General features: G+C 69.6%; 2 protein-coding genes across 2 annotated transcripts; one reads left to right on the top strand and one right to left on the bottom strand.

Moving 5' to 3' along the window:
• Window positions 1–1,875: 1,875 nt before the first annotated feature.
• Window positions 1,876–12,902, top strand: SLC4A2 (solute carrier family 4 member 2). Its single transcript, XM_086630897.1, is given in 23 exon segments — window positions 1,876–1,935; window positions 5,011–5,179; window positions 5,255–5,490; window positions 5,591–5,660; window positions 5,663–5,714; window positions 5,849–6,075; window positions 6,851–6,987; window positions 7,146–7,326; window positions 7,413–7,548; window positions 7,723–7,906; window positions 8,039–8,153; window positions 8,228–8,412; window positions 8,514–8,727; window positions 8,827–9,048; window positions 9,209–9,357; window positions 9,475–9,669; window positions 9,749–9,982; window positions 10,123–10,212; window positions 10,578–10,744; window positions 11,269–11,522; window positions 11,816–11,985; window positions 12,258–12,431; window positions 12,787–12,902. Coding segments are annotated over 23 exon segments (3,702 nt in total). The 3' UTR covers window positions 12,868–12,902.
• A 1,154-nt stretch (window positions 12,903–14,056) lies between these two features.
• On the bottom strand, window positions 14,057–27,279 carry FASTK (Fas activated serine/threonine kinase). Its single transcript, XM_086630894.1, has 9 exons — window positions 26,703–27,279; window positions 24,569–25,039; window positions 23,885–24,033; window positions 23,491–23,707; window positions 23,158–23,317; window positions 22,434–22,525; window positions 21,423–22,059; window positions 20,973–21,087; window positions 14,057–14,154 (listed from the first exon to the last, which is right to left on the bottom strand). The coding sequence occupies exons 1-9, from the start codon at window positions 27,277–27,279 to the stop codon at window positions 14,068–14,070; spliced, it is 2,505 nt and encodes an 834-aa protein (XP_086487020.1). The 3' UTR covers window positions 14,057–14,067.
• Between the last annotated feature and the right edge of the window lie 624 nt (window positions 27,280–27,903).

Here is a 27,903-nt window from a genome sequence, read left to right as displayed (position 1 = left end):
GCCACGCGGTGTTGGCGGCACAGCACGGAGCGCCGATGCCAGCAGAGCTGCAGTGGGGCAGCCCCGTGGCCGCCGGGCATCCCGGCTCATTGAACCCGTCCCCTCACCATCCTCCCATCCATCCAGGGTGTCAGAGCTCCCTGGGGAGCAGGGCCGGCCACGGGGCAGGCGGGCACTGACCCGGTGCGGTGCCCGGGGCAGCCGCAGGAGCTGCCAGTGCAGGCTGACTCCTGGGTTCCTCTCTGCAGGGCTGGCACGAGCCGCCGAGCCGCTCCTGGCCGGCTGCCCAGCCGTGCCTGCCGGGTGACTCAGCCACCACCACGGAAAGCAGAAGTGACCCCCCCCGGGTGCCCGTCACCCTTTCCAGCAGGGTCAGGCCACCGGCTCCCAGGCGCCGCGTGTTCCCCGCATGGCTAAGCCTGGCACCGTGGGCTCGCCCGCCCTGGCACTGTCCTGCCAGGTCCCCGCAGTGGCACCGCCAAAGCCTGGGGCAAGGGGCTGGCGGGGCAGGGTGCCAGGACCCCCTGATTTCAGGCAAGGGGCAGGCAGCCGGCTGCCCACGGGCGGTGCTGGAGCTGGCACCTGGCTCCGCCGCGCCGAGCACCGGTGAGAGCGTGGCTCGGTGCCGCTTCCCAGCTCGGCGTTCCCTGAGAACAATCCCAAGTGTGTTCCCGGGGCTCTAATCCCCGGGAGCTGCCAACGGGATTAAACCCAAAAAGCTACTTAGGGCCGGGAGCGGCGAGTGCCTTCCCACGCCGGAGCTCCGGCACCTGCCGGCCGTGGCGGCTCCGTGCCGGATCGGCTCCCTGCCCTCCCTCGGGCACGGCACTATGGGGTGCAATGAGTTGGGGGATCCCCATCTCGAGTAGGGGGGGCAGTTTCGGCCGCGGCTTGGCGGGCACCCCGGGAGAGCGGCGCGGCGGGTCGGCTAATCTGGGCTCGATCGGCTGGAATGTGGATGTGCTGGCTCCGGCCCCGGATGGCGAGCGGGGATTAGGGAGAAGCCGGAGCCGGGTAGCACCAAATCTAGGAGAAGGTACGATCCGGCGCCGCGGCCAGGCTCGAGGAGCCGCGGCCTCGGCATCCGCCGAGGCCGCGGCTCCTCGAGCCTGGCCGCGGCCACCGCTCTTGTGTCCTGGGTTGCCCGTGGGGTAAAAGTGTGGCGGGGAGGGGTGCCAGCGATGATGATGATGGTGAGCCACCCATGTGAGAAGCAGTCACCCGTCACCACCCTCCTCGGTTCCCACTGTCACGTGGGGCCACTTCCCGTGGCGATAAACCCGACACGCCGGTGCCGGAGGGGTCAGCCTGGTGCCCGGGGAGCTGCCGGAGGGCAAGTGTGGGGTGGAGATGGCCAGTGGGGGGGCCGGGATGGGGATACTGGGGGGCTCGCAGGGCTGAGAGGGGGGGGAGTGCTCGCTGCTGCTGCACCCCCCTGCCCCGGGGTCTGGCTCCCTGCCTGTGCACTGCGGTGCTGGGCGTGTGCCCGGGGTCCCGCCAGCGGGGCTGGGCCCTGTGCCGCTGCCCCGGCTCCGCTCCCCTCCCGGCGTTTGTCTTGGCCCCCACTCTCCCGCTCCCACCGGCAGCCAAGACAAACCAGTCCGGGGCCAGCCCTGCCCGCGCCTCCCCCCGGCCCCCCGGGCGGCTGGAGGGGACGGACCCCAAACCCTGTGGCTGTGGCACCCGGTGCCCGGGGACAGGGGACAGCTGGTGGCTGTGCAGCCCCTCGGAGCATCGCTGCTGCCAGTGGGGCATTGGCTGTGCCCCTGAGCCCCCCGCTCTGCCCCCAGGTTATGCTGCCCCGACAGCGTCCCCTGAGCCCCCGCGAGAAGGAGAAGGGCTAAGCCGGCCGTGCCGGGGCACCGCGCCGGCGCCATGACCCACTCCCAGGTGTCCTCCGAGATCCACCACATCGTCTCCTCCGCCTTCCAAACCGTAAGTGCCACGACGGCGGGCACGGCCTCACGGCTGCTGGGGGGGATGGTGGGGCTGCACCCCCTGCCGCTGCCCCGGCCAGGCCAGGGGTGCTGCGGCACGGCCCTCGTGCCATGCTGCACCGTGGGGTGGTGCCCTGTGGCATGGCCGTGGAGTGCTGGCAGAGCAGCATGGCACCCGCCCTGTGGCACAGCCATGGGGTGCTGGCAGAGCAGCATGGCACCCTCCCTGTGGCACGGTCGTGGGGCAGGGCCGTGCCCCACAGCAGCCAGCCTGGGGCAGGCTGAGCCAACTGTGCCGGGGCAGCAGGTGCCCATGAGGTGGGTGCTGCCAGGGTGCATTGGGCTGGCACCACCGGCTTGCCAGTGCCGCTCATCTGCCCCAGCCGTGTGCGGTGCCCGCGGTGCCATCGCCACACAGCCCTGGATGCTGCGGGTTCGTGGGGCTGCTGGGGAGCGCAGTTAATCATTAACCCTTTGCGTCGCGCCGTGCGGCTGCCCGGTGCCGTTGGGCAAGTCGCCATTGCCGCACACGTGACCGGGGATGGGAGCTGCGGCCCTTTCCTCGCTGCTCTGCCACCCATGGATTTCCTCCTGGACTACCGGGTAAGCCACGGCCTCACCCATGCTGGCAGGACCCTCGTCCCCCTGGCATCTGGCCAAGGGCACCCATCCCCACCTGTCCCGGGGCCGAAGCTGGGCCTGGCAGAGCCGCGGGCGTCCCGCAGTTGAGGGAGTGTGCCAACGCACGCCGGGGCGCGGGGCATCGCCCTGGGACGGGCACGGGGCTGGGAGCGGCTCAGCCCCGCTGACCTCTGGCAGGGTCACCCTGGGCCATGGCGCGGGAGCAGCCGGGGCGCTGCCAGGGCTGGAGGATGGACGCTGGCGGGTTCGGCAGCGCTGCGGGCACTGGGCCGCGGCCAGAAGGTCTGGGAGGGGCATGGGGTGTCGGAAGGGGGTCCCGGCTGGCAGAGGGGCCATGGCCGGAGCGAGGGCTGGCGGCAGAGGATGCAGTCTGATGCTGCCGTCACGTGGCGGCCTCGATGGTGCGAGCGGTGGGCGCGAGGGGACGGTGAGGGGCTGCCTGTGCCCTGGCACCCCCCGCAGTGCCCTGTCCCGGGCAGGGCCCTGGGGTTTGGGGTCACTGCGCAGTGGGGAGGGGGCCAGGGCCTGCGGCTCTGCCTGAGGACATGACGGCTGTGCCACGCTGTGCCGCACTGGGGGGTGTGTGGGGGCTGTGGCACAGCCCCAGCCCGGCACGTGCCCTCGGACACCGGCTCGGGGTGCGGGGCTGTCCCTGGGGAGGATGGCAGCCCCCAGCCCACTGCCCGGGGGTGTCCCAGCAGGCAGCGTCAGGGTCTGGCACCCACCGCCCTGGCAGGGCACGGTGACCGGGGTGTCCCTGTCCCCACTCTGCCCCCCGGCCCCTCCGGGCAGCACCCTCCTCCCCGTGCCCCCATCCCCACACGCGCCCGCCCCGGGGGTCTGGGACCTGCCTCGACCCGGGGGGGGTCATCGGGGGTCCGTCCCCCCGGGCTGAGCCCTGCGGGCAGGGCTGGGGGGGCTGGGGGGGGGTGTTGGCAGCGCAGCCCTACAGGGACCGGGGCGGGGGGCAAGCACCTGCCTTACCGGGGGGTGGGGGCTTTACCGGCCCGGGGGGAGCCGTGCGTTACCGGGGGGGTGGTGACCCGACCCGTGCAGCACCGGGGGTGGGGGGAATGTGCACCGGGGGGGTTCGGAGCGCTGCCGGCAGGTCGGTGCGTGCCTGGGGGGGGGGCGGGTCGGAGCTCGGGCCGGGGGGGTGAGTGCATTCCCGGGGGGGTCGGAGCGTTCCCGGGGGGTCGGAGCTCGGCGAGGGGGTGGGTGCATTCCCGGGGGGGTCGGTGCGTTCCCGGGGGGTCGGAGCTCGGGTGGGGGGGGGGTCGGTGCGTTCCCGGAGATCGGTGCATTGCCGGGGGTCGGAGCTCGGCGGGGGGGGGGGCGCAGCCCGATGCCGCGGGCGCAGCCGGTGCCCTTTGCGGGCCGCTGTCACCTTGAGGCGGGCGCGGGGCGGCTCCGTCAATATTTGGCGAGGCCGGGGAAGGAGCCACCGCCCCCCGCCCCCCCCCCCCCCCCGCCCCCGCCGCCCCCATCCCCGGCCGGCCCGGGCCGCGCCGCCCCGATAAAGCGCTGCGGGAGCTGCGGCGGGAGCGCGGCTCCGCCATGACTCAGGTAGGACCGGCCGGGCGGGGATGCGCCCCCCCACCCCCCCCCCACCTCCCCAGCCCCGCGCCCCCCACCCCTCTGCACCCGCAGCCCCGCGCCCCTGTACCCCCGCCACCCCCCCAGCCCTGCACCCCGTACCCCTCTGCACCCGCAGCCCCCTCGCCGCTCCCCCCCCCCCCCGCATCCCAGCAGGCATCCCCCCCCCCCCGCACCCCAGCACCCACAGCTGGGGCGCACCAACAGCACCTGGCAGCGCTGGGACGAGCGCACGGCACCGGGCATCGCGGGTGCTGGGTCTGGGGTACATGGCGGGGGTGCGGCACCAGGGCACGGCAACGGGGGTGCACGGGGGTGCACAGCACCAGGGCACAGCAGTGGGGGTGCACAGGGGTGCACAGCACCAGGGCACAGCAGTGGGGGTGCTGGGGGCGCACAGGGGTGTGCAGCAGCAGCATGGCACAGCACGGGGAACAGGGTACAGCAATGGGGGTGCTGGGGGTACACAGGGGTGCGTGGCAGCAGGGCACGGCACAGGGGACGCCGGGTCGGGGCTGCCCTGGGGATCAGGGCACGGGGGTGCTGGGGTAGACGTGGGGGGGAGCACGGCACTGGAGGGTGGCGCTGAGGCTGGGGGCCAGGTGCAAACGGAACGGTGGGCATCCAACCCCGGGGTGCAGCCAGGGTGCACAGCCCATGGTGCACCGGCGGGCACATTCCCTGGGTGCAGGGCCTTTGGGGACCCCGGCGAGCTGCCATCCAGGGTGCCCATTGCACATGGCTATGTGACGGGGGTGCGCTGGGGGCTGGCGGTGTGGCGGGTGGCAGTGCTGGCGGTGCCGGGTGCCCACTGAGCCCCACTGTCGGCCCACAGCCTGAGCAGGAGGCGCCGGGCGCCGGCTCGCCCGTGTTCGGGGAGGAAGAGGAGGAGAAGGACCTGAACAAGGCGCTGGGCGTGGAACGCTTCGAGGAGATCCTGAGCGACACGCACCCCCGCAGCGCCGAGGAGGCCGGCCGCAGCTACGGCGAGGAGGACTTCGAGTGTGAGTGGGGCCCGGCGGGCAGCGGGCGGGCAGCGGGTGGCAGGCAGGGTGCCAACCCCACCCTGTCCCCCGCAGACCACCGCCAGTCGTCCCACCACATCCACCACCCGCTCTCCACCCACCTGCCCCCCGACGCCCGCCGCAAGAAGGGGGTGCCGAAAAAGGGCAAGAAGAAGCACCGCCGCGCCTCCGTCCCTGGCGAGACCCCCACCATCGAGGAGGCCGAAGAGGATGAGGACGAGGCGTGCGACACGGAGACGGAGCGGTCGGTGGAGGAGCTCCGGCAGCCCGGCCCGCCCGAGGCGGTGCAGGTGAGGGCAGGGCTGGGGGCTCTTGGGATGGGAGCTGGTGGCACCGACGGCTGGGGGACACGAGTCCACGGCAGCTGGTACCTCCCATGCCCCGTCTCAGTTCTTTCTGCAGGAGGACGAGGGGACCGAGTGCCGGGCGGAGGAGCCAGCAGCCCCCGTGGCACTGCCAGGGTCCCCCCGGAGCCCCGTGGCTCCACGTCCCCCAGGGAGGCCCGGGCAGGCAGGTGAGCGGGGGCTGGGGAGCGGGGCCGGGGGCTCCCCTGGGGCTTCGGGTGGCAGACAGCCCCCTGCGGCTACCCCGTGGCAATGCCAGGGGCACAGCGGCGTCTTGGCACTGAGGCGGGCGGTTGCCTCGCAGCCCTGATGCCGAGGAGGGAGGTTTGGCGGAGGGAGCGGCCGTTGCCGAGGCTGGATCCCCGGGTCGCCCCGCTCCCAAGTCGCAGCCGGGGCACCGCAGCTACAACCTGCACGAGCGGCGGCGGATTGGCAGCATGACGGGTGTGGAGCAGGCCCAGTACCAGAAGATGCCAACGGACGAGTCGGAGGCTCAGACGTTGGCCTCGGCCGACCTGGACTACATGAAGAGTGAGTGGGGGGCACCCACGCTGGCAGTGTGTTGGCACAGCAGGAGCCGAACCATGTGCCGGGATGAGCGGGGCTGGGGCTGCTGGGTCCGGCAGCACCGTGCCACCCCATGGCTGCAGCAGAGCTGGGCTGGGCACGGGCTCCAGCCCCACTCCTGGTGCTGGATAGGGCCATGGGGACCCATTCCTGGGGCGCCGGGGACGGGCCAGGTCCATGTCGAGCACTGCCAGGAGCCGGTGCCTGGGGCGACTGGCACCGGTGGTGGTGGTGGTGCCTCCCCTGGGTGCTTGCCAGCCCCTGGTGATTTGCAGCCCGGGGACTCCCAGGGAGGCGGGTGATGCTTCTCCCTGGGGAGCGCTGCCCGTGGCAGAGCTGGGGTGCTGACGGGCATGTGCAGCCCTGGGCACCGGTGACCGTGGTGCAAGGAGCCCCCTCAGCTCCTGCTTGTCACCACCAGCCCTGGTGCTGGCAAAGCAGCCAAAAGGCAACACCCAGCCCCAGTGCCACAGCACTCGCCAGCACCCACACCTCGTCCTCCCGCACCGCACCAAGTGCTACTCCACCACTTTCACGGACCCCGAGGTGGTGACGGTCCTTGCCCGGTCCCAGCTCGAGTCCCTCTGCTCCGAGCTGCCACGGGCATGCTGCCAGGGCTCCCCCGGGCTGCCCGGTGCCGGGGCTCTGTGGGCTCCGTGGGCCGGGATTTGGGACACAGGGCTGAGAGCTCCATGGGTCGCCCACCCGTCGCCACCGCTGTCCTCCCCGTCTCTGGCAGGTCACCGCTTCGAGGACGTGCCAGGGGTACGGCGGCACCTCGTCCGGAAGAGCGCCAAGGCACAGGTGGTCCACGTCAGCAAGGACCACAAGGAGCCCAGCACGCGGCACCGCAAGCAGGACCGGCAGCCCCACGAGGTGCGGGGTCCTGGCGCCGGGGGCCGGGGGTCCCGGCACAGCGGAGGAGCCGGCGCGCGGCGCGGGAGTGGGGGAGCGGCCGGGTGGACGCGTTTCGCCTGGGGTGCTGCGGAGCGGGGCTGCCCGCCGTGCCAGCGCTGACCCGGCCGTGCCAGCAGGTGTTTGTGGAGCTGAACGAGCTGGTGGTGGACAAGAACCAGGAGCTGCAGTGGAAGGAGACGGCGCGTTGGATCAAGTTTGAGGAGGACGTGGAGGAGGAGACGGACCGCTGGGGCAAACCGCACGTGGCCTCCCTGTCCTTCCGCAGCCTCCTGGAGCTGCGCAAGACCCTGTCCCACGGTAGGGAGGTGGGAACGGCCCCACGGGACCTGGGCAGGGGAGGGGGTCCTGGCCCCCCTCGCCTCAGCCCCCCCTCCCTCGCCCAGGGGCCGTGCTCCTCGACCTGGACCAGAAGACGCTGCCGGGGGTGGCTCACCAGGTGGTGGAGCAGATGGTCATCACCGACCAGATCCGGGCCGAGGACCGCGCCAACGTGCTGCGGGCACTGCTGCTCAAGCACAGGTGAGCGCGGGGGGGCAGCGACCCACAGACCCCCCTGCCAGGCTCTGCTCCCCGCAGCCACGAGGACAGCGCCGTCCCCGGGGCCACCGCGGCGTGCCGGCAGGGATGGCTGTGCCGGGCTGCCGGCCGCTCTCCCGCCGCATCGCCACGGACAGCCCCGGCTTTGTGCCGCAGCCACCCGAGCGACGAGAAGGACTTCTCCTTCCCCCGGAACATCTCGGCCGGCAGCCTGGGCTCCCTGCTCGTGCACCACCACAGCACCAACCACGTGGCCGAGGGCAGCGAGCCGGCCGTCACCGAGCCGCTCATCGCCGGCCACGCCGCGGAGCACGACGCGCGGGTCGATGTGGAGCGGGAGGTGAGCCCGGCTCCCGCGGCTACGCCGCACCGGCCCCGGCCCCCTGCCCGTGCCTTCTTCCCAGCCTGCCTCTGCTCCTCATCCTCGGGAGGCGCCCTGACCCCAGCCCCACGGCGCGCTCTGTCCCCGCAGAGGGAGGTCCTCACCCCCACGCCCCCGGCCGGCATCACTCGCTCCAAGTCCAAGCACGAGCTGAAGCTGCTGGAGAAGATCCCGGACAACGCCGAGGCCACAGTGGTGCTTGTGGGTACGGAGGAGTGGTGGTGGCGGGGGGTGGGGATGGCATGCTGGGCTCCCGCGGTGACCCCCTGTGCCCCCCAGGCTGCGTGGAGTTCCTGGACCAGCCCACCATGGCCTTCGTGCGGCTGCGGGAAGCGGTGGAGCTGGACTCGGTGCTGGAGGTGCCCGTCCCCGTGCGCTTCCTCTTCGTGCTGCTGGGGCCCAGCAGCACCCACATGGACTACCACGAGATCGGGCGCTCCATCTCCACCCTCATGTCCGACAAGGTGAGCGCCGCATCCCTGCGGGGGGCCGTGCCGCCGCCGCCGGGCTCGGGGCGCCGCGGAGCCGCCGGGCGGGCGCTCTGACCGCGCCGTCGCCCCGCCAGCAATTCCACGAGGCCGCGTACCTGGCCGACGACCGCCACGACCTCCTCAACGCCATCAATGAGTTCCTGGACTGCAGCGTGGTGCTGCCGCCCTCCGAGGTGCAGGGCGAGGAGCTGCTGCGCAGCGTCGCCCACTTCCAGCGCGAGATGCTGAAGAAGAGGGAAGAGCAGGAGCGAAGGCTGCTGCTGGAGCCCAAGTCCCCCGAGGAGAAAGGTGCCGGCGGGAGGGACTGGGGCAGGGGCGGGGGGGGATCCCTGGTTGGCGTCCAGCAGCGTCTCACCTTCCATCCGTCCGTCCGTCCGCGGGGCGCAGCGCTGCTGAAGCTGAAGGTGGTGGAGGGCGAGGGCGAGGAGGAGGACGACCCTCTGCGGCGCACGGGCCGCCCCTTCGGGGGGCTGATCCGGGACGTGCGGCGGCGGTACCCCAAGTACCTGAGCGACTTCAGGGACGCGCTGGACCCGCAGTGCATCGCGGCCGTCATCTTCATCTACTTCGCCGCGCTGTCGCCGGCCATCACCTTCGGAGGGCTGCTGGGTGAGCCCCCGCACCGTGCGGGCACCGGCGCTGCACGTGGTGGGGGGTTTGGGCGGAGTGGGGCACTGGGGTGGCGGGCTGTGTGCCAGGGAGCCGCGGGCTGTGTGCCAGGGACCGAGGGCCGTGGCGCCGGCTGTGCCTGAGCGTGTCCTGCCCGCAGGGGAGAAGACGCAGGACCTGATCGGGGTGTCGGAGCTGATCATCTCCACGTCGCTGCAGGGCGTCCTCTTCTGCCTGCTGGGCGCCCAGCCCCTGCTCATCATCGGCTTCTCGGGGCCGCTGCTCGTCTTCGAGGAGGCTTTCTTCACGGTGAGAGCCGGGGCACGTTCCTGGGCGCTGCGGGGCAGACGTCCCCCGCGGCCGTCCCTCCTGCTGACACCCATCTGTCTGTGTGCCTCTGCCCGCCTGTCCGCACGGCCCCGGCAGTTCTGCACGTCCAACGAGCTGGAGTACCTGGTGGGGCGCGTCTGGATCGGCTTCTGGCTCATCCTCATCGTGCTGGTCATGGTGGCCTTCGAGGGCAGCTTCCTGGTGCGCTTCGTCTCCCGCTTCACCCAGGAGATCTTCGCCTTCCTCATCTCCCTCATCTTCATCTACGAGACCTTCTCCAAGCTGGCCAAGGTGAGCTGGAGGGGCCGGGGGGTTCGCGGTGGGGGGGAGGGGGACGGCCAGGACCGGCCCGAGCGTTGCGCTGCTGCAGATCTTCCAGGAGCACCCCCTGCACGGCTGCCTGCGGGCGAACGGCACCGGCGCGGAGGCGGAGGCGTGGAGGAACGCCAGCACGGCGCCAGCCAACGGCACGGCCGGCCGTGCCGCGGCCAAGGTGACGGGGCAGCCCAACACGGCGCTGCTCTCGCTGGTGCTCATGGCCGGCACCTTCTTCATCGCCTTCTTCCTGCGCAAGTTCAAGAACAGCCGATTCTTCCCCGGACGGGTGCGTGGGGCAGGCGGGACGGCGGCGCGGGCGCTGCGTGGGGCCCTGGGGTGAGCCCGGCTTGGGGGGCAGGGCTGAGCTGGGGCAGGGGGGGGCCGGGCGGTGGGGCTGGGGCCGGGCTGACGCTGCTCTTCCCCCAGATCCGGCGGCTCATCGGGGACTTCGGGGTGCCCATTGCCATCCTGGTGATGGTGCTGGTGGACTACGGCATCCAGGACACCTACACACAGGTCAGCACCCCACCACCACCCCGGGGCAGGACCCCCCGACCCCGCACCCTCCTGTGGGACCCTGGTGCCACCCGGCCGTGGTCCTGCTCGCCTGCTGCCATCCTGGCTGTGGGTCAGCAGCTCCCGGTGCGTGCGGCACCGGCTGTCCCCACCACGGCTGCCGTGGCACTCGGCCACCTCGGCGCCTGGCATCGCACCTTTCCTCTCCCCGCTTTGCCGGGAGCCCTTTGAGTCCGGCCGCAGCACGTCCCGGTGCCACCATGGCTCGCCCCGCGCCCCCGTGGCACCCCTGGCTCTGGGGGAGCTGCGGGCCGGCGGGCAGAGCCGGTGCCCCCACCCCAGTGTTTCTCGCCCCCTCCCCGCAGAAGCTGAGCGTGCCCAGCGGGTTCTCGGTGACGGCCCCGGACAAGCGGGGCTGGGTGATCAACCCCCTGGGCGAGAAGGGCGACTTCCCCGTCTGGATGATGGTGGCCAGCGGCCTCCCCGCCGTCCTCGTCTTCATCCTCATCTTCATGGAGACGCAGATCACCACGTGAGCGCAGCGGGGCAGGGCCGTGCGGGGCAGGAGTGGGGCATGGTGTGCCGTGCCAAGCCGTGCCAAGCTGTGCCGTGCTGCGCTGTACCCTGCCGCGCGATGCTGAGCTGTGCCGTGCCAAGCCGTGCTGCGCTGTGTCGTGTCATGCTGAGCTGTGCCATGCCATGCAGTGCCATGCTGTGCCATGCCAAGCCGTGCTAAGCTGTGCCATGCTGAGCCGTGCTGTTCTGTGCCAAGCTGTGCTGCACTGTGTCGTGTCACGCTGAGCTGTGCCGGGCCGTGCAGTGCCATGCTGTGCCATGCCAAGCTGTGCTATGCTGCACTAAGCTGTGCTGTGCTGAGCCGTGCCTAGCTGTGCCGTGCCGTGCCAAGCTGTCCTGCGCTGTGTTGTGTCACGCTGAGCTGTGCTGGGCTGTGCAGTGCCATGCCGTGCCAAGCTGTGCTATGCTGTGCCAAGCTGTGCCATGCCATGCCGTGCCAAGTCCCGTCAAGCCATGCCAACCGTCTGCCCTTGTGCCCAGGCTGATCATCAGCAAGAAGGAGCGGATGCTGCAGAAGGGCTCTGGGTTCCACCTTGATCTCCTGCTCATCGTGGCCATGGGCGGCTTCTTCGCGCTCTTCGGGCTGCCGTGGCTCGCCGCGGCCACGGTGCGCTCCGTCACGCATGCCAACGCCCTCACCGTCATGAGCAAGGCGGTGGCACCCGGGGACAAGCCCAAGATCCAGGAGGTGAAGGAGCAGCGGGTCACCGGGCTGCTGGTGGCCGCGCTCGTCGGTAGGTCCAGCCCTGCCCGCTCTTCCCAGCGTGGGCGCGGGGGGCCGGGCAGCCGTGGGGGGCTGCGGCGGTGCAGGGGGCTGAGCCCACAAGAGCGGGGGTGCCCTGGGCCCTGGCCAAACTGGCATGGCCGTCCTGTCCCACATGGACACCGGTGATGCAGGACCCCCCTGAGCATGGCGGGTGACTGGGTGGGGAGCAGTGGGGCTGGGGGGCTGTTGTGAGCCCTGGCACCAGCCGGGGCTCCAGGCGCCCCCTCCCTGGGCACCATGGCTGACCCTGCTCTGGCCCAGGGCTGTCCATCGTCATCGGCGACCTGCTGCGGCAGATCCCGCTGGCCGTGCTCTTCGGGATCTTCCTCTACATGGGCGTCACCTCCCTCAACGGCATCCAGTTCTACGAGCGCCTGCAGCTGCTGCTGATGCCCCCCAAGCACCACCCCGATGTCACCTACGTCAAAAAGGTTGGGGGGGTCCCTGCTGGGGTGTTAAGTGGGTGGGACCCTTGTCTGGGGCACCCTTGGGCACCGGGGCACCTGTGGGACAGACTGGCAAAGCCTGGTTTAGGGGGGTGAGGGGATGGACAAAGGGGGGCACAGGGCAGGTCCCCTGGGACTGGAGGGAGCTGTGGTTGGCAGGGAGGTTCCTGCTGGGGCTGGCCGTGCCCGGGGTGGGAGGGGGCCACGGGGGGTCCGGCACGTGTGTGCCCGTGGCACTGATGCCCGTCCCCGTGCAGGTGCGCACGCTGCGCATGCACCTCTTCACCGGGCTGCAGCTGGCGTGCCTGGCCGTGCTCTGGGCTGTCATGTCCACCGTGGCCTCCCTGGCCTTCCCCTTCATCCTCATCCTCACGGTGCCACTCCGCATGTGCCTGCTCAGCCGCATCTTCACCGACCGCGAGATGAAGTGTGTAAGTGCCCGCTCCATGTCATGTGGCCGCCTGCGGCCCCCAGCCCCGGGGGTGCCCAGGGTGAGCGGGGTGGGGGGAGAGCCCCAGGTGTGCTCAGAGTGGGCAGTGGAGGGGGCAGCCCTGGGGGTGCCCAGGGTGGCCGGTGGGGGGGAGCCCTGGGGGTGCCCTAGGTGGGCGGTGGGTCAGCCCCGGGGGTGCCTGGGGAGGGCGGTGGTGGGGGATAGCCCCCGGGTGGGTGGGGGGGCGGCAGCTCTGGGGGTGCCCTAGGTGGGCGGTGGGTCAGCCCCAGGGGTGCCCAGGCTGGGCGGTGGGGGGGGCAGCACCTTGCTGCCCGCTCAGCCGCCATCTCCCACAGCTGGACGCGGACGAGGCCGAGCCCATCTTTGACGAGCGGGAAGGTGTGGACGAGTACAACGAAATGCCAATGCCAGTGTGACCGTGTGCCAGCCGGCAAACCGCCTGCAGAGCCGGGCACAGCTGGACCCCTGCGCTGCCGCCCTGCGCACAGATGGGGGGGCAGCGGTTCCCTGTGCCCAGTGGGGACGGGCACCCCGTGTGCCCCATGCCTGGGGGGGGACACACCTGCCAAAGAGCCACTGGCCCGCAGCCGGGGACCCCCACACCCCTCCCGGGTGCCACGGGGCACGTCCTGACCACGGCCCGGGGCAGAGCCCCCCCCAGTGCCCCCCTGCAGAGCTGCAGGTCCTGGCGCTGCCCTGGCCCCTCCGCAGCCCCCGGCGCCCACCGGACAATCAGGCCTTTCCTAAAACTCACCGTGTTTTATTTATCAGAGTAATTTAAACAGCAATAAACAGCTTTATAATGGGCTGGGGGTGCTGGGGGGGGGGGTGAGCCCCGTACCCCCTGCCCGCCCCATGGCTGTGCCAGGGCAGGGGTGCGGGCACCAGCATCCCGAGCACCACGTGCTGCCGCTGAGGGGGGGCTCCCCACAGCTTCCTGACCCCCCCGATAGGGTAGAGGGCCAGGGGGGCTGCTGGGGTGGGGGCACAGGGGTCGCCTGGCACTGTGCCCCCCCCCGGGCAGGGGCTGTGGGTCGGCCGCTGCCTCGTACCAATAAACAGAACGGACTTTGCACACTTTTCACCAGTTTTATTGTAAAGTTGACCCCCCCCCGTCCCAAAGCACCCCCCTCCTCTGGGCTCGGGGGGCAGCCCCCTGTGCAAACAGCCGTGACCCTGCCCGACCCGCTCCCTGCCCTGGGGGCTGCAGCACCCCCCCGCCCCCGCCCCCCCCCCCCCCCAGGACCCCGCCGGTGGGGCCAGGCGCAGCCCTCCCTCCCCGCAGGGGTGTCGGGGACACAGGGACCCCCCCTCCCCCAGCCAGGCCCCCCCTGCAGCGACCCCCGCATACAGGACTGGGGGCGGCAGGGCCAGGGCAGAGGGGGCAGCGAGGGACCTCCCCCCCCCAGCAGCACAGACCCCGAGCGTCCCCCACGCACCAGCCGAGTCACACCCCTTCCCCCCACTAATGGCAATAAATATCTCACACTACCCCAGCCCCACGTCCCAGGGCAGGTGCCCACAGCCCGGCCCTGTGCCCCCCCCGGCACCCTCCCCCCCCAGCCAGGGCAGCTCTGTACCCCCCCTCCCCACCCGGGACTTGGGGTGTCCGTCCCTCAGAAGCGCAGCTCCCTCAGCTTCTGCCGCAGGTAGTGCTTGGCCTCCTCGATGCCACTCACCTTCTCCAGCTCCGTGTAGGGCAGCTGAAAGGGGGGCACGGGGAGAAACCGTCAGAGCAGCTCCGCCACCACCACCCCAGCCCGAGGCCACCCTGGCCCGGCAGTGGCGGCAGGGGGGGGACAGGGACTTGGGACCCTTCCCGGGAGAAGGAGGGCAATGCGGCTCCAGCTCACGGTGAGGGCTTGGGGGGAGCATCCCATGGCACCCTGGGCAGAGCTGAGCCCTGGGCAGAGCTGAGCCCCGGGCACAGCCATCTCGTCCGGCTCCCGCTCGGCCCCGGCCAAGGCACAGCCATGGGGGGGACACACAAGCCCCCCGCTGGCTCTGCCCTCCCACCCCTTCTCCCCAAACCCAGCTGCCCGCTCCAGCTGCCCCCACTGCCAACGGTGCGGAGAACCCACAGGCAGTCGCAGCCCCCCGGGAGGGCACGGGGTGCCGCAGGGCGAGGGGAGCCCACCCGCCTCGCCACAGCCTCCAACCGCAGCCACCACGGAGGGGTGACGAGCAGAACCCAGCCGCCCTCCGGCGCTCCCGCTCAGCCGAGGGGATGGCACGGAGCTGCACCCGGGAGCGGGCAGCACGTGGAAGAGGCACGGCAGCCATCAGCCTCCCACCAGAATGTGCTGTGGGACTGAGCCGAGCCCGTTTCTTCCGCAGGGCATCACTTAAACCACGGCCGGCTCAGGAACGGAGGCACCGGGAAACACCCCTCCCTCGGCCAGGGGAGCTGGGACGGGGCAGCGGAGACCCCCTGGGAAAGCTGAACTGGGTGCCAGCCTGTGGAGCCAGGAGCGCGCTCTGCCCCCGAACAGCAAACACAACCTGGAGCTCAACACCCCCCGAAGGGCCACGAGCCCTGGACCACCCCAAGTGCCAGCCCTGGGCCACCCCAAACATGAGCCCTGGGCCACCCTGAACACGAATCCTGGGTCAGCACAAGCCCTGGGCCACCCCGAGCGCCAGCCCTGGGCCACCCTGAGCGCAACACAGACGCACCCACAGGGGTGGGAGCAGCGAAGCGCCTGGCGCCGGGCCCTGTCCCTCTCCTGGCTCCCGTCCCTCTCGTCCCTGGGAGCACCGAGGGCCGGGGGAACGGAGCAAAGTCGCACTGCAGCAGGAACGGATCCGCAGGGACAAGAACAGGAGACTCCAGTTACCACCAGCGCTCCCTCCACACGGGTATCAGGGGCTCGGGGTGGCTGGAAGCTCTGCCGGTCCAACGTCCCAGATGGCACCGGCCGCGCTTGTGGAGCCGGGCTGAGGGCACTTGGGACCCTCCGGCAGCTCCTCTGCAGCCCAGCCCAGGGCGCAAGAGCCGTCCTGCCCCGGCCCTCCCGGGAATGAGGAAGCGCAAGGAAAGCTGGAAAGCCCTCCTGCGGGCTGGGAGAGCCTGCCGAGAGGCAGCGGCACGGGGCCGGGGCGCCGCGGAGGAGCTCTTGGCCAAGAGCCTCACCGGCCTCTGCCAGCCCTCGGGGCTGAGCCGAGCAGCTCCGCGCCGAAGAGGCAGCTCCAGCGGCCTCGGCACACCGCAGCCCACTCCGAGCGACGGTGCCCGGGACGCGGCAGGGGATAAAGCCTCCCTCCCTGTCGGGAAGGGACGTGCCGCTTGGCGCCGTGCCGCCAGTCCGGCCCTCACCGTGCACAGGCTCCAGGAGATCCGAGCCCAGGAGGGGCTGCAGCCGGGAAGACTCCTCGGAGCAGGGCTGGAGCCTGGCCCCAGCCTCCGGAGGAGCCTGCACGGAGCCAGGTGTGCAGGAGCTGTCGGTCGGGCCGCGCTCCGTGCATGGCACGGGGGTGGTCACTACACCAGCAGCATGCCAGGCTGCTTGGACAGGCCGCTGCCATCCCGGATCATGCCATCCCGGAGCCGCGGACCATGACACGTGGGAGTGTGCCTGCAAAGGAGGAAGCTTTCTCTCACCAGGCTGTTGAGAATCAGGGCCAATAGCGACAGGGTCGGGCGGGAAAACTTGGCACAGACGGCTCAGGGACGCCAGATCCTGGACCTGGGTGCTGCACGGGGTCCCAGCACCCATTTGTGACCATCACAGATGAGCAAGCGGGATGGGAATCCCAGAGGGATGGCACGCTGCTCCCAGGGCAGCGAAGCGGCCGCGCGGGCGCTGCTCTCCGACAGCCCCACGGCGAAGACGGCTGCTAACCGCCGGGAGAAGGAACCAAGTCCTCTGGCTGCAGCGGGTCCGGATGAAAGGTTTCTGGCAGTTCTGGTCCAGAGCCGCCTCCTTCTGCAGCTTCCTGCTCCTTCCCTTGTGCCCAGCTCCGCGGGGTCGGGCTGCCCAGCGGCCCTGCCCTTCCCAGGCTACGGAAGGAGCAACAGCACAAAGTTCCTTCAACCAAACGGGCTGGGAGCGAACAGTGCCAGAGCCAGGACAGGGTGTGGGGGAACAGGGCAGGATCCTGGGCTGGAAGGACCATGTCCTTACCCAGAAACTTCCGAGGGAAGAGAGCTGGCTGCCGACAAAAGGTCGGGAGCACCAAGGAGAAGAACATCTCCCTTGGAAGGGGCTGAGAGCCCGAGGATCTGCGGGCAGAGCAGAGGGTCTGCGGGAGGCGACCCCACAGCAGCACTCCTGCCCCCTGCCAGGAGGGCGGAAGCAACACGCGGGTCCAGCCGGAGGACAGTGGTGAGGAAGGGTCCGGGTCCGGTGCCCTTTGCCGTCACCGCGGGCAGCCCTGGTGCACTGTGCCATGGCAGGAGAAGGCTCTCTTGGAAGGATGCCCTGTTCAGAGGCACTGACAAATCCACACCTGCCGCCGCTGCCGGACCCGTGGCACCCGAGAAGGAGTGTGGCCCTGGCACAGTCGCACAGACATACCCAGACAGCTCAGCAGCATGCCAGGCATGCCAGGCAGCCTGGCACCGGCCGAGCGGCAGCCAACAGGAGAAGGCCTTAAATCAAACATAAGGAGGGCCGGACTGCCAGGCTATTCCAGGGAGCTGGAATAGCAGCACCGCGTCCAGCTGGACCAAGGTGCCAGTGGCACGTCCCAGGAGCTGGCACCGGGGCCAAGACCATTTAGTATCCTCATTAGTGACCTGGACGCGGGGATCCGGCGTGTCCCCGGCGAGGCTGCAGCCGGGAGCAACGGGAGGAGAGGGTGACACACCAGGCGGCTGCACTGCCCTTCGGAAGGACCGGAAAACACTGGAAACAGGCCCCGGGGCGGAGAAGGGCCAAGTCCTGCGCCTGGGGAGGAACAGCCCTGTGTGCCAGGACAGGTTGGGGCCAACTGCCTGGAAAGTGCCTTGGCACAAAGGGACGAAGGTCCCGGCGGACAAGCGGAATGCCAGCCAGCCACGCTCCCTTGGAGCAACGGCAGCCAGCGGCACCCCGGGCTGCGGCAGGAGCGCCACGAGCCGGGCGAGGGAGCTGATCCCCCTCTGCTGCTCCGCACAGGCCAGACACGTCCGCCCCGGCCCGGGCCGGGCACCCCAGAACAAGACACGGGCACACTGTGGGGGTCCTGTGCGGCGCAACGAGGATGACTACAGGACTAAAGCGTGTGACATCCAGAGCAGCGTGGGCAGCAGGGTGAGGGGGAGGATTCTGCCCCTCTGCTCTGCTCTCGGGAGACCCCCCTGCAGTGCTGCCTTCAGCTCTGGGGTCCCCAACATCAGAAGGACATGGAGCTGCTGGAGCAGGGCCAGAGGAGGCCACGGAGAAGATGGGAGGGCTGGAGCACCTCTGCTCTGGAGACAGGCTGGGAGAGTTGGGGCTGTTCAGCCTGGAGAAGAGAAGGCTCCGGGGAGACCTTCCAGCACCTTCCAGTGCCTAAAGGGGTTCCAAGAAAGCTGGAGAGGGGCTTTGGACACGGGCGTGTAGTGACAGGACACAGGGTGATGGCTTTGAACTGGAAGAGGGGAGATTTCGATGGGATCTGAGGAGAAAATTCTTCCCTCTGAGGGTGGTGAGGCACTGGCACAGGTTGCCCAGAGAAGCTGTGGCTGCCCCATCCCTGGCAGTGTTCAAGGCCAGGTTGGATGGGGCTTTGGGCAACCTGGTGTAGTGGAGGGTGTCCCTGCCCATGGCAGGGGGGTTGGAACTGGATGGTCTTTAAGGTCGCTTCCAGCCCAAACCAGTCTGGGATTCAATGACATGGGAAGAGGCTGACAGAGCTGAAGAAGAAAAGCATCAGGGCATCTTATCTACAGGTACAAACACCCCACGGGAGGTGGTGAACAAGACAGGGCCAGACTCAGCAGTGCCCAGTGACAGGGCACAAGGCAATGGGCACAGACCTAGAAGACAGGAAATCCCAGTTACACTGAGGAGAAAGCCCCACCCCTCAAAGATAAGGAAAACTTCCCTTCCTGTGGGGGTAAAGCAGCACCAGCCTTCGGCCTCCAACGGGCTGCCCAGGAAGCAACCTATCTCCGAGACATTCCGAACTCGACCGGACACGGTACCGAGCCACCTGCTCCGGTTGGGCTGGGGGTGCCCTGGATGGCCACCAGGGCCCCACCAACCGCCGCTCCTCTGCGGCTCTGTAAAGCTGTTGGAAAAAGAGGAGGAGGAAATAAACCCCGAACGGGAAGAGCAGGAACAACCACCGAGCCATGGAGCAGCTTCAGCTCAGGAAGAAGCTGAACTGCCTGAGGTTCTTCCTCCTAAAAGGGTGGCCAATGGGAAGCGACCTCTGGAACCACAAGCACGGAAGGAGGTAACCGCGGAGCTGCTGCTCCTCGCTCTCACGGTGCCGGACCCGGAGCACGTCGGCGGAGCAGACGGCGGGTTTAGGACAAACAGAGCCTGTTGCAGGTAGTGCTGCCCGGAGCCTGCTGGCACCGGACGCTGCGGGTGGGGAAGGAAGGCCAGGATCAGAGGAGAACCGAAGCCCACGGAGAAGAGGTCCATCAGGGCACTGAACACAGCTCTGCAGACACGTGCTCCGCTGCAGGAGTCCTTGCACTATGCATGATCCGCTTCCAACTCAGTTTTCTGCTGATGGGAGGGAACAGAGGGATGGGACCATTCTCCCGCACCCGACGGGAGCTAACGGCACCGGCGGCTGCACGACCATCGGGCACGGTGAACGGAGGGGAGGCGCTCCTGTGGCCTCCGGCCCGCGGGTCCCCACGCCTGACCGCACGCTGCTGGACGGAGCACGCCGGGAACAGCAGCAGGCTCTTGCCCGCCCGCACCCCGTCCGTCCTGCCGTGCCCCTCACAGACCCCGCTGTGCCGCAGCCTCGGCCTCCCACAGCAGCCCGGACCCGCACCGGGGGCGCAGACCCGAGTGGTAACTGCCACCGGAGCCGGCTGGAGTCGGGGCAGACCTTTGAGCTGGGCAGAGCGCAGGGTGAGCCCAGTCCCTGGCCACCACGGGTGTGCTGGGCACAGGGCAGGCAGGGGCAGCTCAGACGCGGCGGCACAAAGCTCGGAGCAGAGGCAGTTGTGCCAAGCGCCCTCCTCGCTTGAGGGCATCCCAGCGCCCAGACACACGGAGACGGCCCGCGGCACCAGCCTCGAGCCTGGCAGTGGGCACCAGGGAGCTCCGCGTGCGACAGTGCTGCTGGGTCCCACTGCTGTCTGCGGGCACGGCCGGCCCCGCGCAGCCGTCCTGAACGCCAGCGCCAGGGAGACCCAGGGCGTGCCGCACAGGAGAGCTGGTCCTGCTCCACCGCCCCGCAGGTCGGGATCTCCAAGGAAATACCACATCTCGAGTCACGGGATTGCCAAAGCTATGCACAAACAAGTGGCTCCGGAGCGATGGACGCTGCAAATTCCAAAATTAGGAGGAGCTCCGTGCCGGCACGCTGCGCCGCCGGCAGCAGGGGAGGTAAGGAGCTTTATGAAATGGCTACGGACTGCTTGGCACATCCATGACTAATTCCGGTGGCCTCTGAGGTGGAGAAGCAAGCAGGTCTATCCTCGAGCCACAAAGCACCCGCACACCGTCCTGCAGGAGCAGCACCTTGAAACCACATCCGGCGTTCCCAGAGAAACCGGAGGACAATCGTGAGGGGTGGCGCCGGCGCCTCGAGGGCTTCTCCGTTGGCGGCTCTCACCGCGCACCAGCCAGCTCCGGAATAGGCACCCGGCCGGAGCTGCTGGGACTCCGGAATAGGCAGCCGGCCGGAGCTGCCGGGGCTCTGGACGAGCACCTGGCCGGAGCCAGGGGGGCTCTGGAATAAGCACCCGGCTGGAGCCGCCGGGGCTCCAGAACAGGCACCCGGCCACACAGCCAGGGCTCTGGAACAGGCACCCAGCCAACGCAGCCGGGGCTCCGGATGGGCACCCGGCTGACGCAGCCGGGGCTCTGGAATAGGCACCTAGCCGACACAGCCGGGGCTCCGCTCGGGCACCTGAGGGAGGGTGGCCCTCCTTGCCCCCCCGGGCAGCGGCCAGGGGCACACCGCAGCCCTGGCAGCCGGGCCCACAGCAAAGGGGTCCGGCTGAGCCACGTCCCCACTTGATTTCCACCCCGCGGCCCCGCAGCTGGCACCGCCGATGTGTCCGCCGGGCCCGGGCTGAGCCAGTTCCTTCTCCCCTCCCCGCATGGGTCAGGTCTCAGTGCCAGGCAGCAGACCCGCAGGATGGGATTCCCGTAGGACCAGCGGACAGGAGGGGCCGTCCCCTTGTCCGTGCTTTCCACCAGGGCACCGGGGCTGGTATCGCCCACCAGCCGCCCAGGAAAACGCATGGGGTGGGATGGGGCAAGGCAAAAAGGAGCTGCGAGGATGAGTCACTGCTGCTCTCACAAGCAGCAAGCAGGGAAGGACGGCTCCGTCAGGAGAGTTTACAGCGGGGATGCCAGCCGGGGGCGAGGATGCCAGCCGGGGCGAGAAAGGGAGGGGAAGGGAGCAGCCCCCCGCTTACCTGAACCAGACAGTAGCCCAGCAGCCGCAAGTGGCGGTCCCTCATGGCTCGCGAGCCCACCAGTATGTCGGAGTTCTGGCAGTAATGCCATTTGTCGTTGACCGACAGCACCACCCTGCAGAGGGGAGAGCGGCGGGATGTGGGCGGTGTTACCCCATGCCAGGCCCCGTGGGCAGGATCGGCGGCGGCGTCGCCTGCGCCCGGTGCCTGGAACAGCGGTGGGTGCAGGGCAGCACCCCCACCTCCCCACACCCAGCTGGTGGCAGGGGCAGCCGCAGCGGGGTCGGGACGCGCTGCGCCCCGGGGTCTGGGCTGCTGCTGGGCACCCAGCAGCACCGGGGAGGGCAGGAGGGAACCAGAGAGGGCAGGAGCTGAAGCTGGTGCCAGCGCGGGCCCGGGGCAGCTGCCCTGCCGGAAGGGAGCGCGGACACGGACCGGCCCTGCTCCTACCTCTGGATCTCCTCGGCTCCCTGCGGCCCATCGCCTGGTCCTCGCTTGGCGCTGGGCCGGCACGGAGAGGGCGGAGGGCAGGTGTCCTCGCTGCGGGGTGGGCTCCTTTCCTCCGGCTCGTCCTGGCCCTTCTCCCCCTGGAAGCAGTTGTGATCGTGCCCAGGGCAGCTGGCGGTGGCCTCCTCCTCCTCCTCCAGGATCTTGCCAATGGGGAACTGGAAGAGGGTGGCTGTGGAGGTGCCCCTGGGCGAGCAGTCAGGGGTGCCAGCTGGCTGCACGGAGAGGCACTCGGAAGGGCTGCTTAACGTGGAGCTGCCCTGGCTCTCCAGGGAAGACTCTTTGCTCAGGCCGCAGTAATAGTCCGAGGGGGGCTGGTAGCAGGGCCCCCCCGGGGCAGGGCAGAGCGTGGGCAGGAACCGCCCGGCCAGGTTGTTCTCCCGGGAGCCCGGGGGGCTGCTTGGCACCTCTGGAGCAAACGGGGCAAAGTCCTGCAAGTCCGAGGTGAGGGCCAGGACGCTCGAGCGCAAGGACACGGCGGCCGGGGATGTTGTCGCGTGGGCAGAGGGAGCCTTGGAGGCCGCAGGAATACGGGAGAGGGGCAGCACGGTGCCCGAGCGGTTAACCCACAGCAGGAAGTCTGCGGAGAGAGAACAGGGATCAGCACGATGGGATGCGGGCTCAGGGCCCCCGCGTGCCCCAGGGAGCCTGTGCCAGCCAGCCCGGCCGACGGCAGCGCAGGGAACCCCCACTGCACCGGCCCGTCCGAGCCCTCCCGTGGCGGGGGCGGCTCGGGGAGCTCCGTCCCAGCGTGCTGGGGGAAGGCGGCATCACGGGAACGTGGCGACACAGCAGCCAAACCCAGTTCTGCCCCAAATAACCCCCCACCCTTGGGCCTCCCCCGAGCGCCCGGGCAGCCACGGGGCTTCTGCTGCACCCACAGCCCCCCGGATCCTCAGTGCCAGCGCCCTCCCCAGCGCCACGGCCCCGCAGCAGGGTGCCCAGCGAGGATACCTGTGCAGTACCCCGGGGGCAGCACCTCGTCCTGCCGGTAGCACTCTTCTCCCACCAGCTGCCGCAGCGCTTCGGCCACCAGCCCCTTGTAGCTACGGGGGAACAGAGGAGTCAAGGGGTGCCCAGGGAGGACCCCCTGCCTGCCCCCGTGTGCGCTGCCAACCGCCTTCTCCCTCTGAGCACATCTCCGCTGGCGCCGAGGCCTTGGGGAGCGAGAGATAAGGAGCATGTTTGGCTTTGGGCTCTGCTGTTCCGGGGCAAGGAGCGGGCACGCTTCGGCTCATCCGGCTGCTCCCGATAATGCCACACCACCAGCACGTTCTTCTTCCCCAAAAGGGTTGCCAGCCGTTGGGACAGGCTGCCCAGGGCAGTGGTGGAGCCACCATCCCTGGAGGGGCTTAAAGGCTGTGTAGGTGTGGCGCTGAGGGACCCAGTTCAGCGGTGGACTGGGCAGTGCTGGGTTTACAGCCGGACTCAATGATCCCAAAGGTGTTTTCCAAAACTGAAATGCCTCCAGGATTCTACACTGCTCCTCTACAGGCTCCAGAGCTCACGGACCGGCCTTTACCCTGGCACCATCCTCGGCCGGGATCCTGCCACAAGGTCACAGACCACACACCCCGAGCGCCGCCGCGCTGCCCACCCGCGAGGGACAGGCGGGGTGCCCGGCACACCGCGCGCCCAGCCCACCCGTGCCCGTGCCCGGCACGCCGCCACCGCCAACCTGTACTTTCTGTTGGCCTCGTCGGCCGTCAGGGCGTGCTCGAACATGAGGACGCGGTAGCGCGGGTCGAGGCGCGGGCCGCTGTAGTCGCGGAACTCCAGCTCCACCGCGGCGTCCAGCAGCGAGAGGTAGCGGCGCACGATCAGCGCGTAGGGGCTGCCTGCAGGAGAGGGCACCTGGGTGGCCGCGAGCCCCTCCTTGCCCAGCAGCCGTGCCAGGTCAGGGCGCCTGCCGGCGGGGTGGTCCTGCCCTCCTGGGGCAGCCTGTTGTGCCCAACACTTTCCACATCCACATCCACCTCCGCCCCAGCGCCCCGGAAAAGGCCCGACGTACTCATAACGTTGGTGATGAAGGCCGGGGAGAAGACTTGGTGCAGGACGGTCTGGGGGAAGTGGCTGAGCTGGAACATGGACATGAGGATGTTGACGGTTGCCAGGGGTGAGCTGCCAGCTTTCTGCTCCAGGATGGCCTCCAGCTTGGGGAAGAGCTCGCTGTGGTTGGACGGGCGGTAGTTCATGCGGCTGAAGGGAAACACCAGCTTCTGGATCACCTGCAGCAGGAGGAGAGGGCGTCAGGCTGGGCCAGGCGAGCGCTGCCCAGAGCTGGGCAGCAACAGGCTCTCACACCCCGCACAGCCCGGTCGGTGCCCAGCGAGACGCCCCAGCCCGACGGCAGAGAGGGGATGTGGTTCACCGGGGCAGCCCCGCGGAGCGGGCAGGACACTCACCTTGCTGTCGAGCTGCTCGCCACGCTTCAGGAGAAAGTTGGCGATGGTATCCAGCAGCCGCGGCTCGCGCAGCCGGTGCCGGGCCACGTACTTGGCGATGAGGGCCATGGTGTAAGGGGTAAGGTTCTCCGCCTTCCTGGGGAGCCACTCTGCACGGAGCAAACCACGGCGGGGCACCCGTCAGAGGGGCCCAGCTCTGTCCCAGCTGCAGCTCTCCAGAAGCCACTGCAGCCCGGGCAGTGCGGGCAGGAGGGGGATGCCCAGGCAGGACAGGGATAACACGGGCTGGGCAGCAGAGCCACCTCATGTGAAACCCCGGTGGCTTCCAAAACCCATCAAGTTGTGGGGCTTGTGAGAGGCTGGGGCACATTCCCGTCGTGCGCACCCAGAAGGCACAGCTGGAGCACAGCTGGAACGTGCACAGAACAGGGGTCCTTCTGTGGGCACCCCACCAAACCAACCGGCTCCCAGTCTGGAGGCAGGGTGGGCTCACAGCCCCGGGAAGGGGGGAGCCGGGACATCAGTGCCAGGGCGGCCGTAACGCAGAGCCCTGCAGCTCCGCATGCCCAGCCGGGGCTGGCACAGACCCAGGTGTGCTCCAGGGCCGGGAAAAGAGGCTGCGAGGCTGCCCGGCGTGCCCGGCACGCCGCTGCCGCCGCGGGCTGGGCCAGGACCTGCCCTCACCTGCCATGCTGCGGATGAATCGCTCTTGGCGGTTCTCGTAGAAGAGCTGGGAGCTGAAGATGGCCTCCAAGGCCTTGTTGTTGGCCTCCTGGGCGCACAGGGCCAGCATCTCGTCCAGGAGGGCCAGCTCGTGCTCCCGCATGGCGCTCACTTGGCCCAGCGTGTGCCTGACGAGGCGCAGGATCTTGCGGTTGTTGGCGAGCTGCTGGTCGGGGGCCGGGTGGCCCTGCAGCGCCTGCGCCCGCAGCCGGTAGTAGGAGAGCAGCAGGAAGAGGGTCTGGGGGTGGCGTTCCTTCTCCAGGTGCCGCTCCAGGCTGCTGAGGCACGACTCGACCAGCGGGTGCGGGCTGGACGGGTGCAGCCTCATCACGCTGCTGAACACCATGGAGACGTCCTTCTGGTTGAAGCGGCCCAGGCGGCTGCGGGACTCGTCCTCCAGCACCCGCACCAGCGGCGACTCCCCGGGCAGGCCTGCGGCGGGAAGGGATTAGGGACACCCGGCCGCCGCCCCTCGCCGCGGCGCGGCACGGCCGTCCTCACCAGCTCCGGCACGTGGCCGCATGGGTCTGCCGTGGCGGTGAGCAAACCCGAGACGAGGGTTTGGGAAGGGGACGAGGAAGGGAAAGAGGACCGGTGTGGCAAACTGGGAACACCAGTGCACCAGCACCCTGGAAAACGTCACTTGGAGCCGCTGGATGGTTCCCACCCGCCTCACCAAAACGCCCTTTGGTTCACCCGCAAATCCGCGGTTATTCCTCAGGTCCCAAACTTCTTAAAGGCAAACAACACACCTCAGAAAGCGCTCCAAGAGGAGTTTTGGTGGGAGAACAAGCGGAGAGCAGCACGTTTCCGAAATACAAACTATCTGGAATTAGCCCTTCCGCGTTTCTAACTTTCTCCCATTTTCCACTTTCCCTCCCAGGGGAAACACTTCCGTCCGGCTCCGGATGCATTACCCAAGCCCGGGCAGACCCGAGGCCAGGCACGGCCGCCCTTGGCACGGCAGGAGGGATATTTCCAGGAGCCACAGGAAGCGTTCGGCACCGCGGGAGGCCCCGGCAGCCCACTGGTCTCCTAAGCCAGATCCCAATTTTCGACAGGGCTTTAAAGCCGGGGCGGCAGCGGGGGGCGAGTCGCTGCTTTTATCGTTAATCAAAAATCCGTCAGAAGGTGGGAAGTGAGGGATTGGGCCGAGCAGTCGCTTTGTTCCCTAAAAAGGCCTCGGGAAGGCGGGTGAGCGTTTCTGTTAATGAGCGTGGTGCGCAGGAGAGGGCACCGACGGGGAGCAGTGTGGTCAAAGCTGGAGCAGCGAGGCACCCGGGGTGCCAACCAACACTGGCGCCATCGGGCGGAGCGGGAAGAGCAGAAAGGGCTTCCCTCCCCCCTTCCGCGGGATCTGGAGTTACTGCGTCAACGCGTGGCCGGGACCGGGCGTCTCCGTGCACGGCTCGGCCCGGCGTGCGGCGGCAGCGGGAGGGAACAGCAAACCGGAGGGCAGGACTGGCGCGCGGGGGGCACGGGCATGGGGCTGGCAGAGGTGCAGGGCTGGCAGCCCCTTTCTCGCGGGCAGGAGAACCCGCAGGGTCCCTGGCCCCAGGAAGCGGCAGTGCCCGGGGACACAGCCCGCCGGGCAGCCCGGAGCCTGCTGCTGCGCGGGAGCCCGATCCGGCCTGAGCCTTTCTCCGGAATATTGCAATCCCGACGGCGGGGGCTCGCGGCGTGCAAAGGGTCGGCCAGGATCTCGTGTCCCACACTGGGATGCCGATGTCTGCTGATTTGCAGGGACTGGATCCCAACTCAAGGAGCGGTTTATCCCGATCCCGCCAGGCAGAGCTGCCACCACTCCGGCTGCCCTTCGGGCTGCCATGCCTGGTGCTCCAGCCATGACCTCCCGGAGCAGCCCGTCCCCCTGACTCCCCCCTTGTGGCACATTCCAAGCACAGCCGCCTCCTTCCAGGGGCCACAAAGCCACCGTCACCCGAAATCCACCCAGAAATCCAGACGCCAGCTCCTGTTCTGCTGCGTCCTTCCTCCTCCTGCGGCAGACAGAGTGGCGAGCTCTGCCCCCATCCCTCACCCCGCCGCCCCTGCCCGCTGCCAGCGGCCCCGCACGGGCGGGCACCGGGACACTCACCCAGCGCGGCGGCGGCGTACAGGCAGTTGACGATGCTGAAGTTATCGAACTTGGAGCAGCCGCTGATGATGGCCTGGCAGAGGGCCTGGAACTCCGGCTGCTCCAGCACCGCGCCGGGCGCGCGGCTCTCCCCATTGGCCGCGGGCTGGCCCGGGGGCTGCTGCTGCTGCTGCAGGAGCTGGCCCAGCTTGTGCAGGGCGATGGGGTAGTGGCTGGCGGACACCTTGCCCGGGTTCTGCGTGACCCACCGCAGCACCTCCCCGACACTGCGCGAGCGCTCTATCAGCCGCTTCATGGTGAAGAAGGTGTCGTAGCTCATCTTCTCATGGATAAAGTTCCAGCTCTTCCTTTTGCCATGGCCCCGAGTCCTGTAGGCGTCCGGGGGAAAGGCGTGCAGCAGCCCATGGCCGTAGGGGTCCAGGGGCAGCAGCACAGCCCGCTGCTTGGCTCTGCCCGCGCAGTAGCAGGTGGGATACATCCCGGCCCCGCCGCCGTCAGCGGCAGACAGGCCCTGCCGGACTCCGGGCCGCACGCTCTCCCGGGTCAGAGCACGGAGCCATGGCAGCAGGCGCAGCATGGCGAGGGCAGAGCGGCTCGAGAGGCTTCCGAGAACCGGGAGACCCTGGGGACGAGAGGCAGGTGAGGGGGACAGCCGTGTCTGGAGCCAGGCGGGGACGCACGCAGCCCATGCTGGGACCCCTCACCGTGCGGATGCGCCCCAGCCCGGGAGTACCTGCCCCAGTCCAGGGGTATCTGCCCCAGTTCGAGGGTACCTGCCCCAGCCACCCCAGTCCGGGGGTACCCGCCCCAGTCCGGGGGTACCTGCCCCAGTCTGGGCTATCCGCCCCAGCCACCCCAGTCCGGGGGTACCCGCCCCAGTCCAGGGGTACCTGCCCCAGTCCGAGGCACCCGCCCCAGTCCGGGGGTACCTGCCCCAGTCCGGGATATCCGCCCCAGCCACTCCAGTCCAGGGGTACCTGCCCCAGTCCGGGATATCCGCCCCAGCCACCCCAGTCCAGGGGTACCTGCCCTAGTCCGGGGGTACCCGCCCCAGTCACCCCAGTCCGGGGGTACCTGCCCCAGTATGGGGTGCTCGCCTCAGTCACCCTAGTCCGGGATACCCACCCCAGCCACCCCAGTCCAGGGGTACCTGCCCCAGTATGGGGTGCTCGCCTCAGTCACCCTAGTCCGGGATACCCAC

The sequence above is a fragment of the Tauraco erythrolophus genome, unplaced genomic scaffold (assembly GCF_009769465.1).
Source record: "Tauraco erythrolophus isolate bTauEry1 unplaced genomic scaffold, bTauEry1.pri scaffold_58_arrow_ctg1, whole genome shotgun sequence".
In the NCBI taxonomy this organism is placed as follows: Eukaryota; Metazoa; Chordata; class Aves; order Musophagiformes; family Musophagidae; genus Tauraco; species Tauraco erythrolophus.
This window is presented reverse-complemented; position numbering and strand designations above follow the sequence as displayed.

Bases quoted from the DNA above. Each gene is read 5' to 3' on its own strand.
- FASTK (XM_086630894.1), bottom strand. From the start codon at position 27,279: ATGCTGCGCCTGCTGCCATGGCTCCGTGCTCTGACCCGGGAGAGCGTG. The intron at 24,034-24,568 runs GTGAGGGCAGGT...TGCTCCGTGCAG, and splicing joins ATTCATCCGCAGCATGGCAG to AGTGGCTCCCCAGGAAGGCG. The intron at 22,526-23,157 runs GTTGGCGGTGGC...GTTCCCCCGTAG, and splicing joins GAGGCCAACAGAAAGTACAG to CTACAAGGGGCTGGTGGCCG.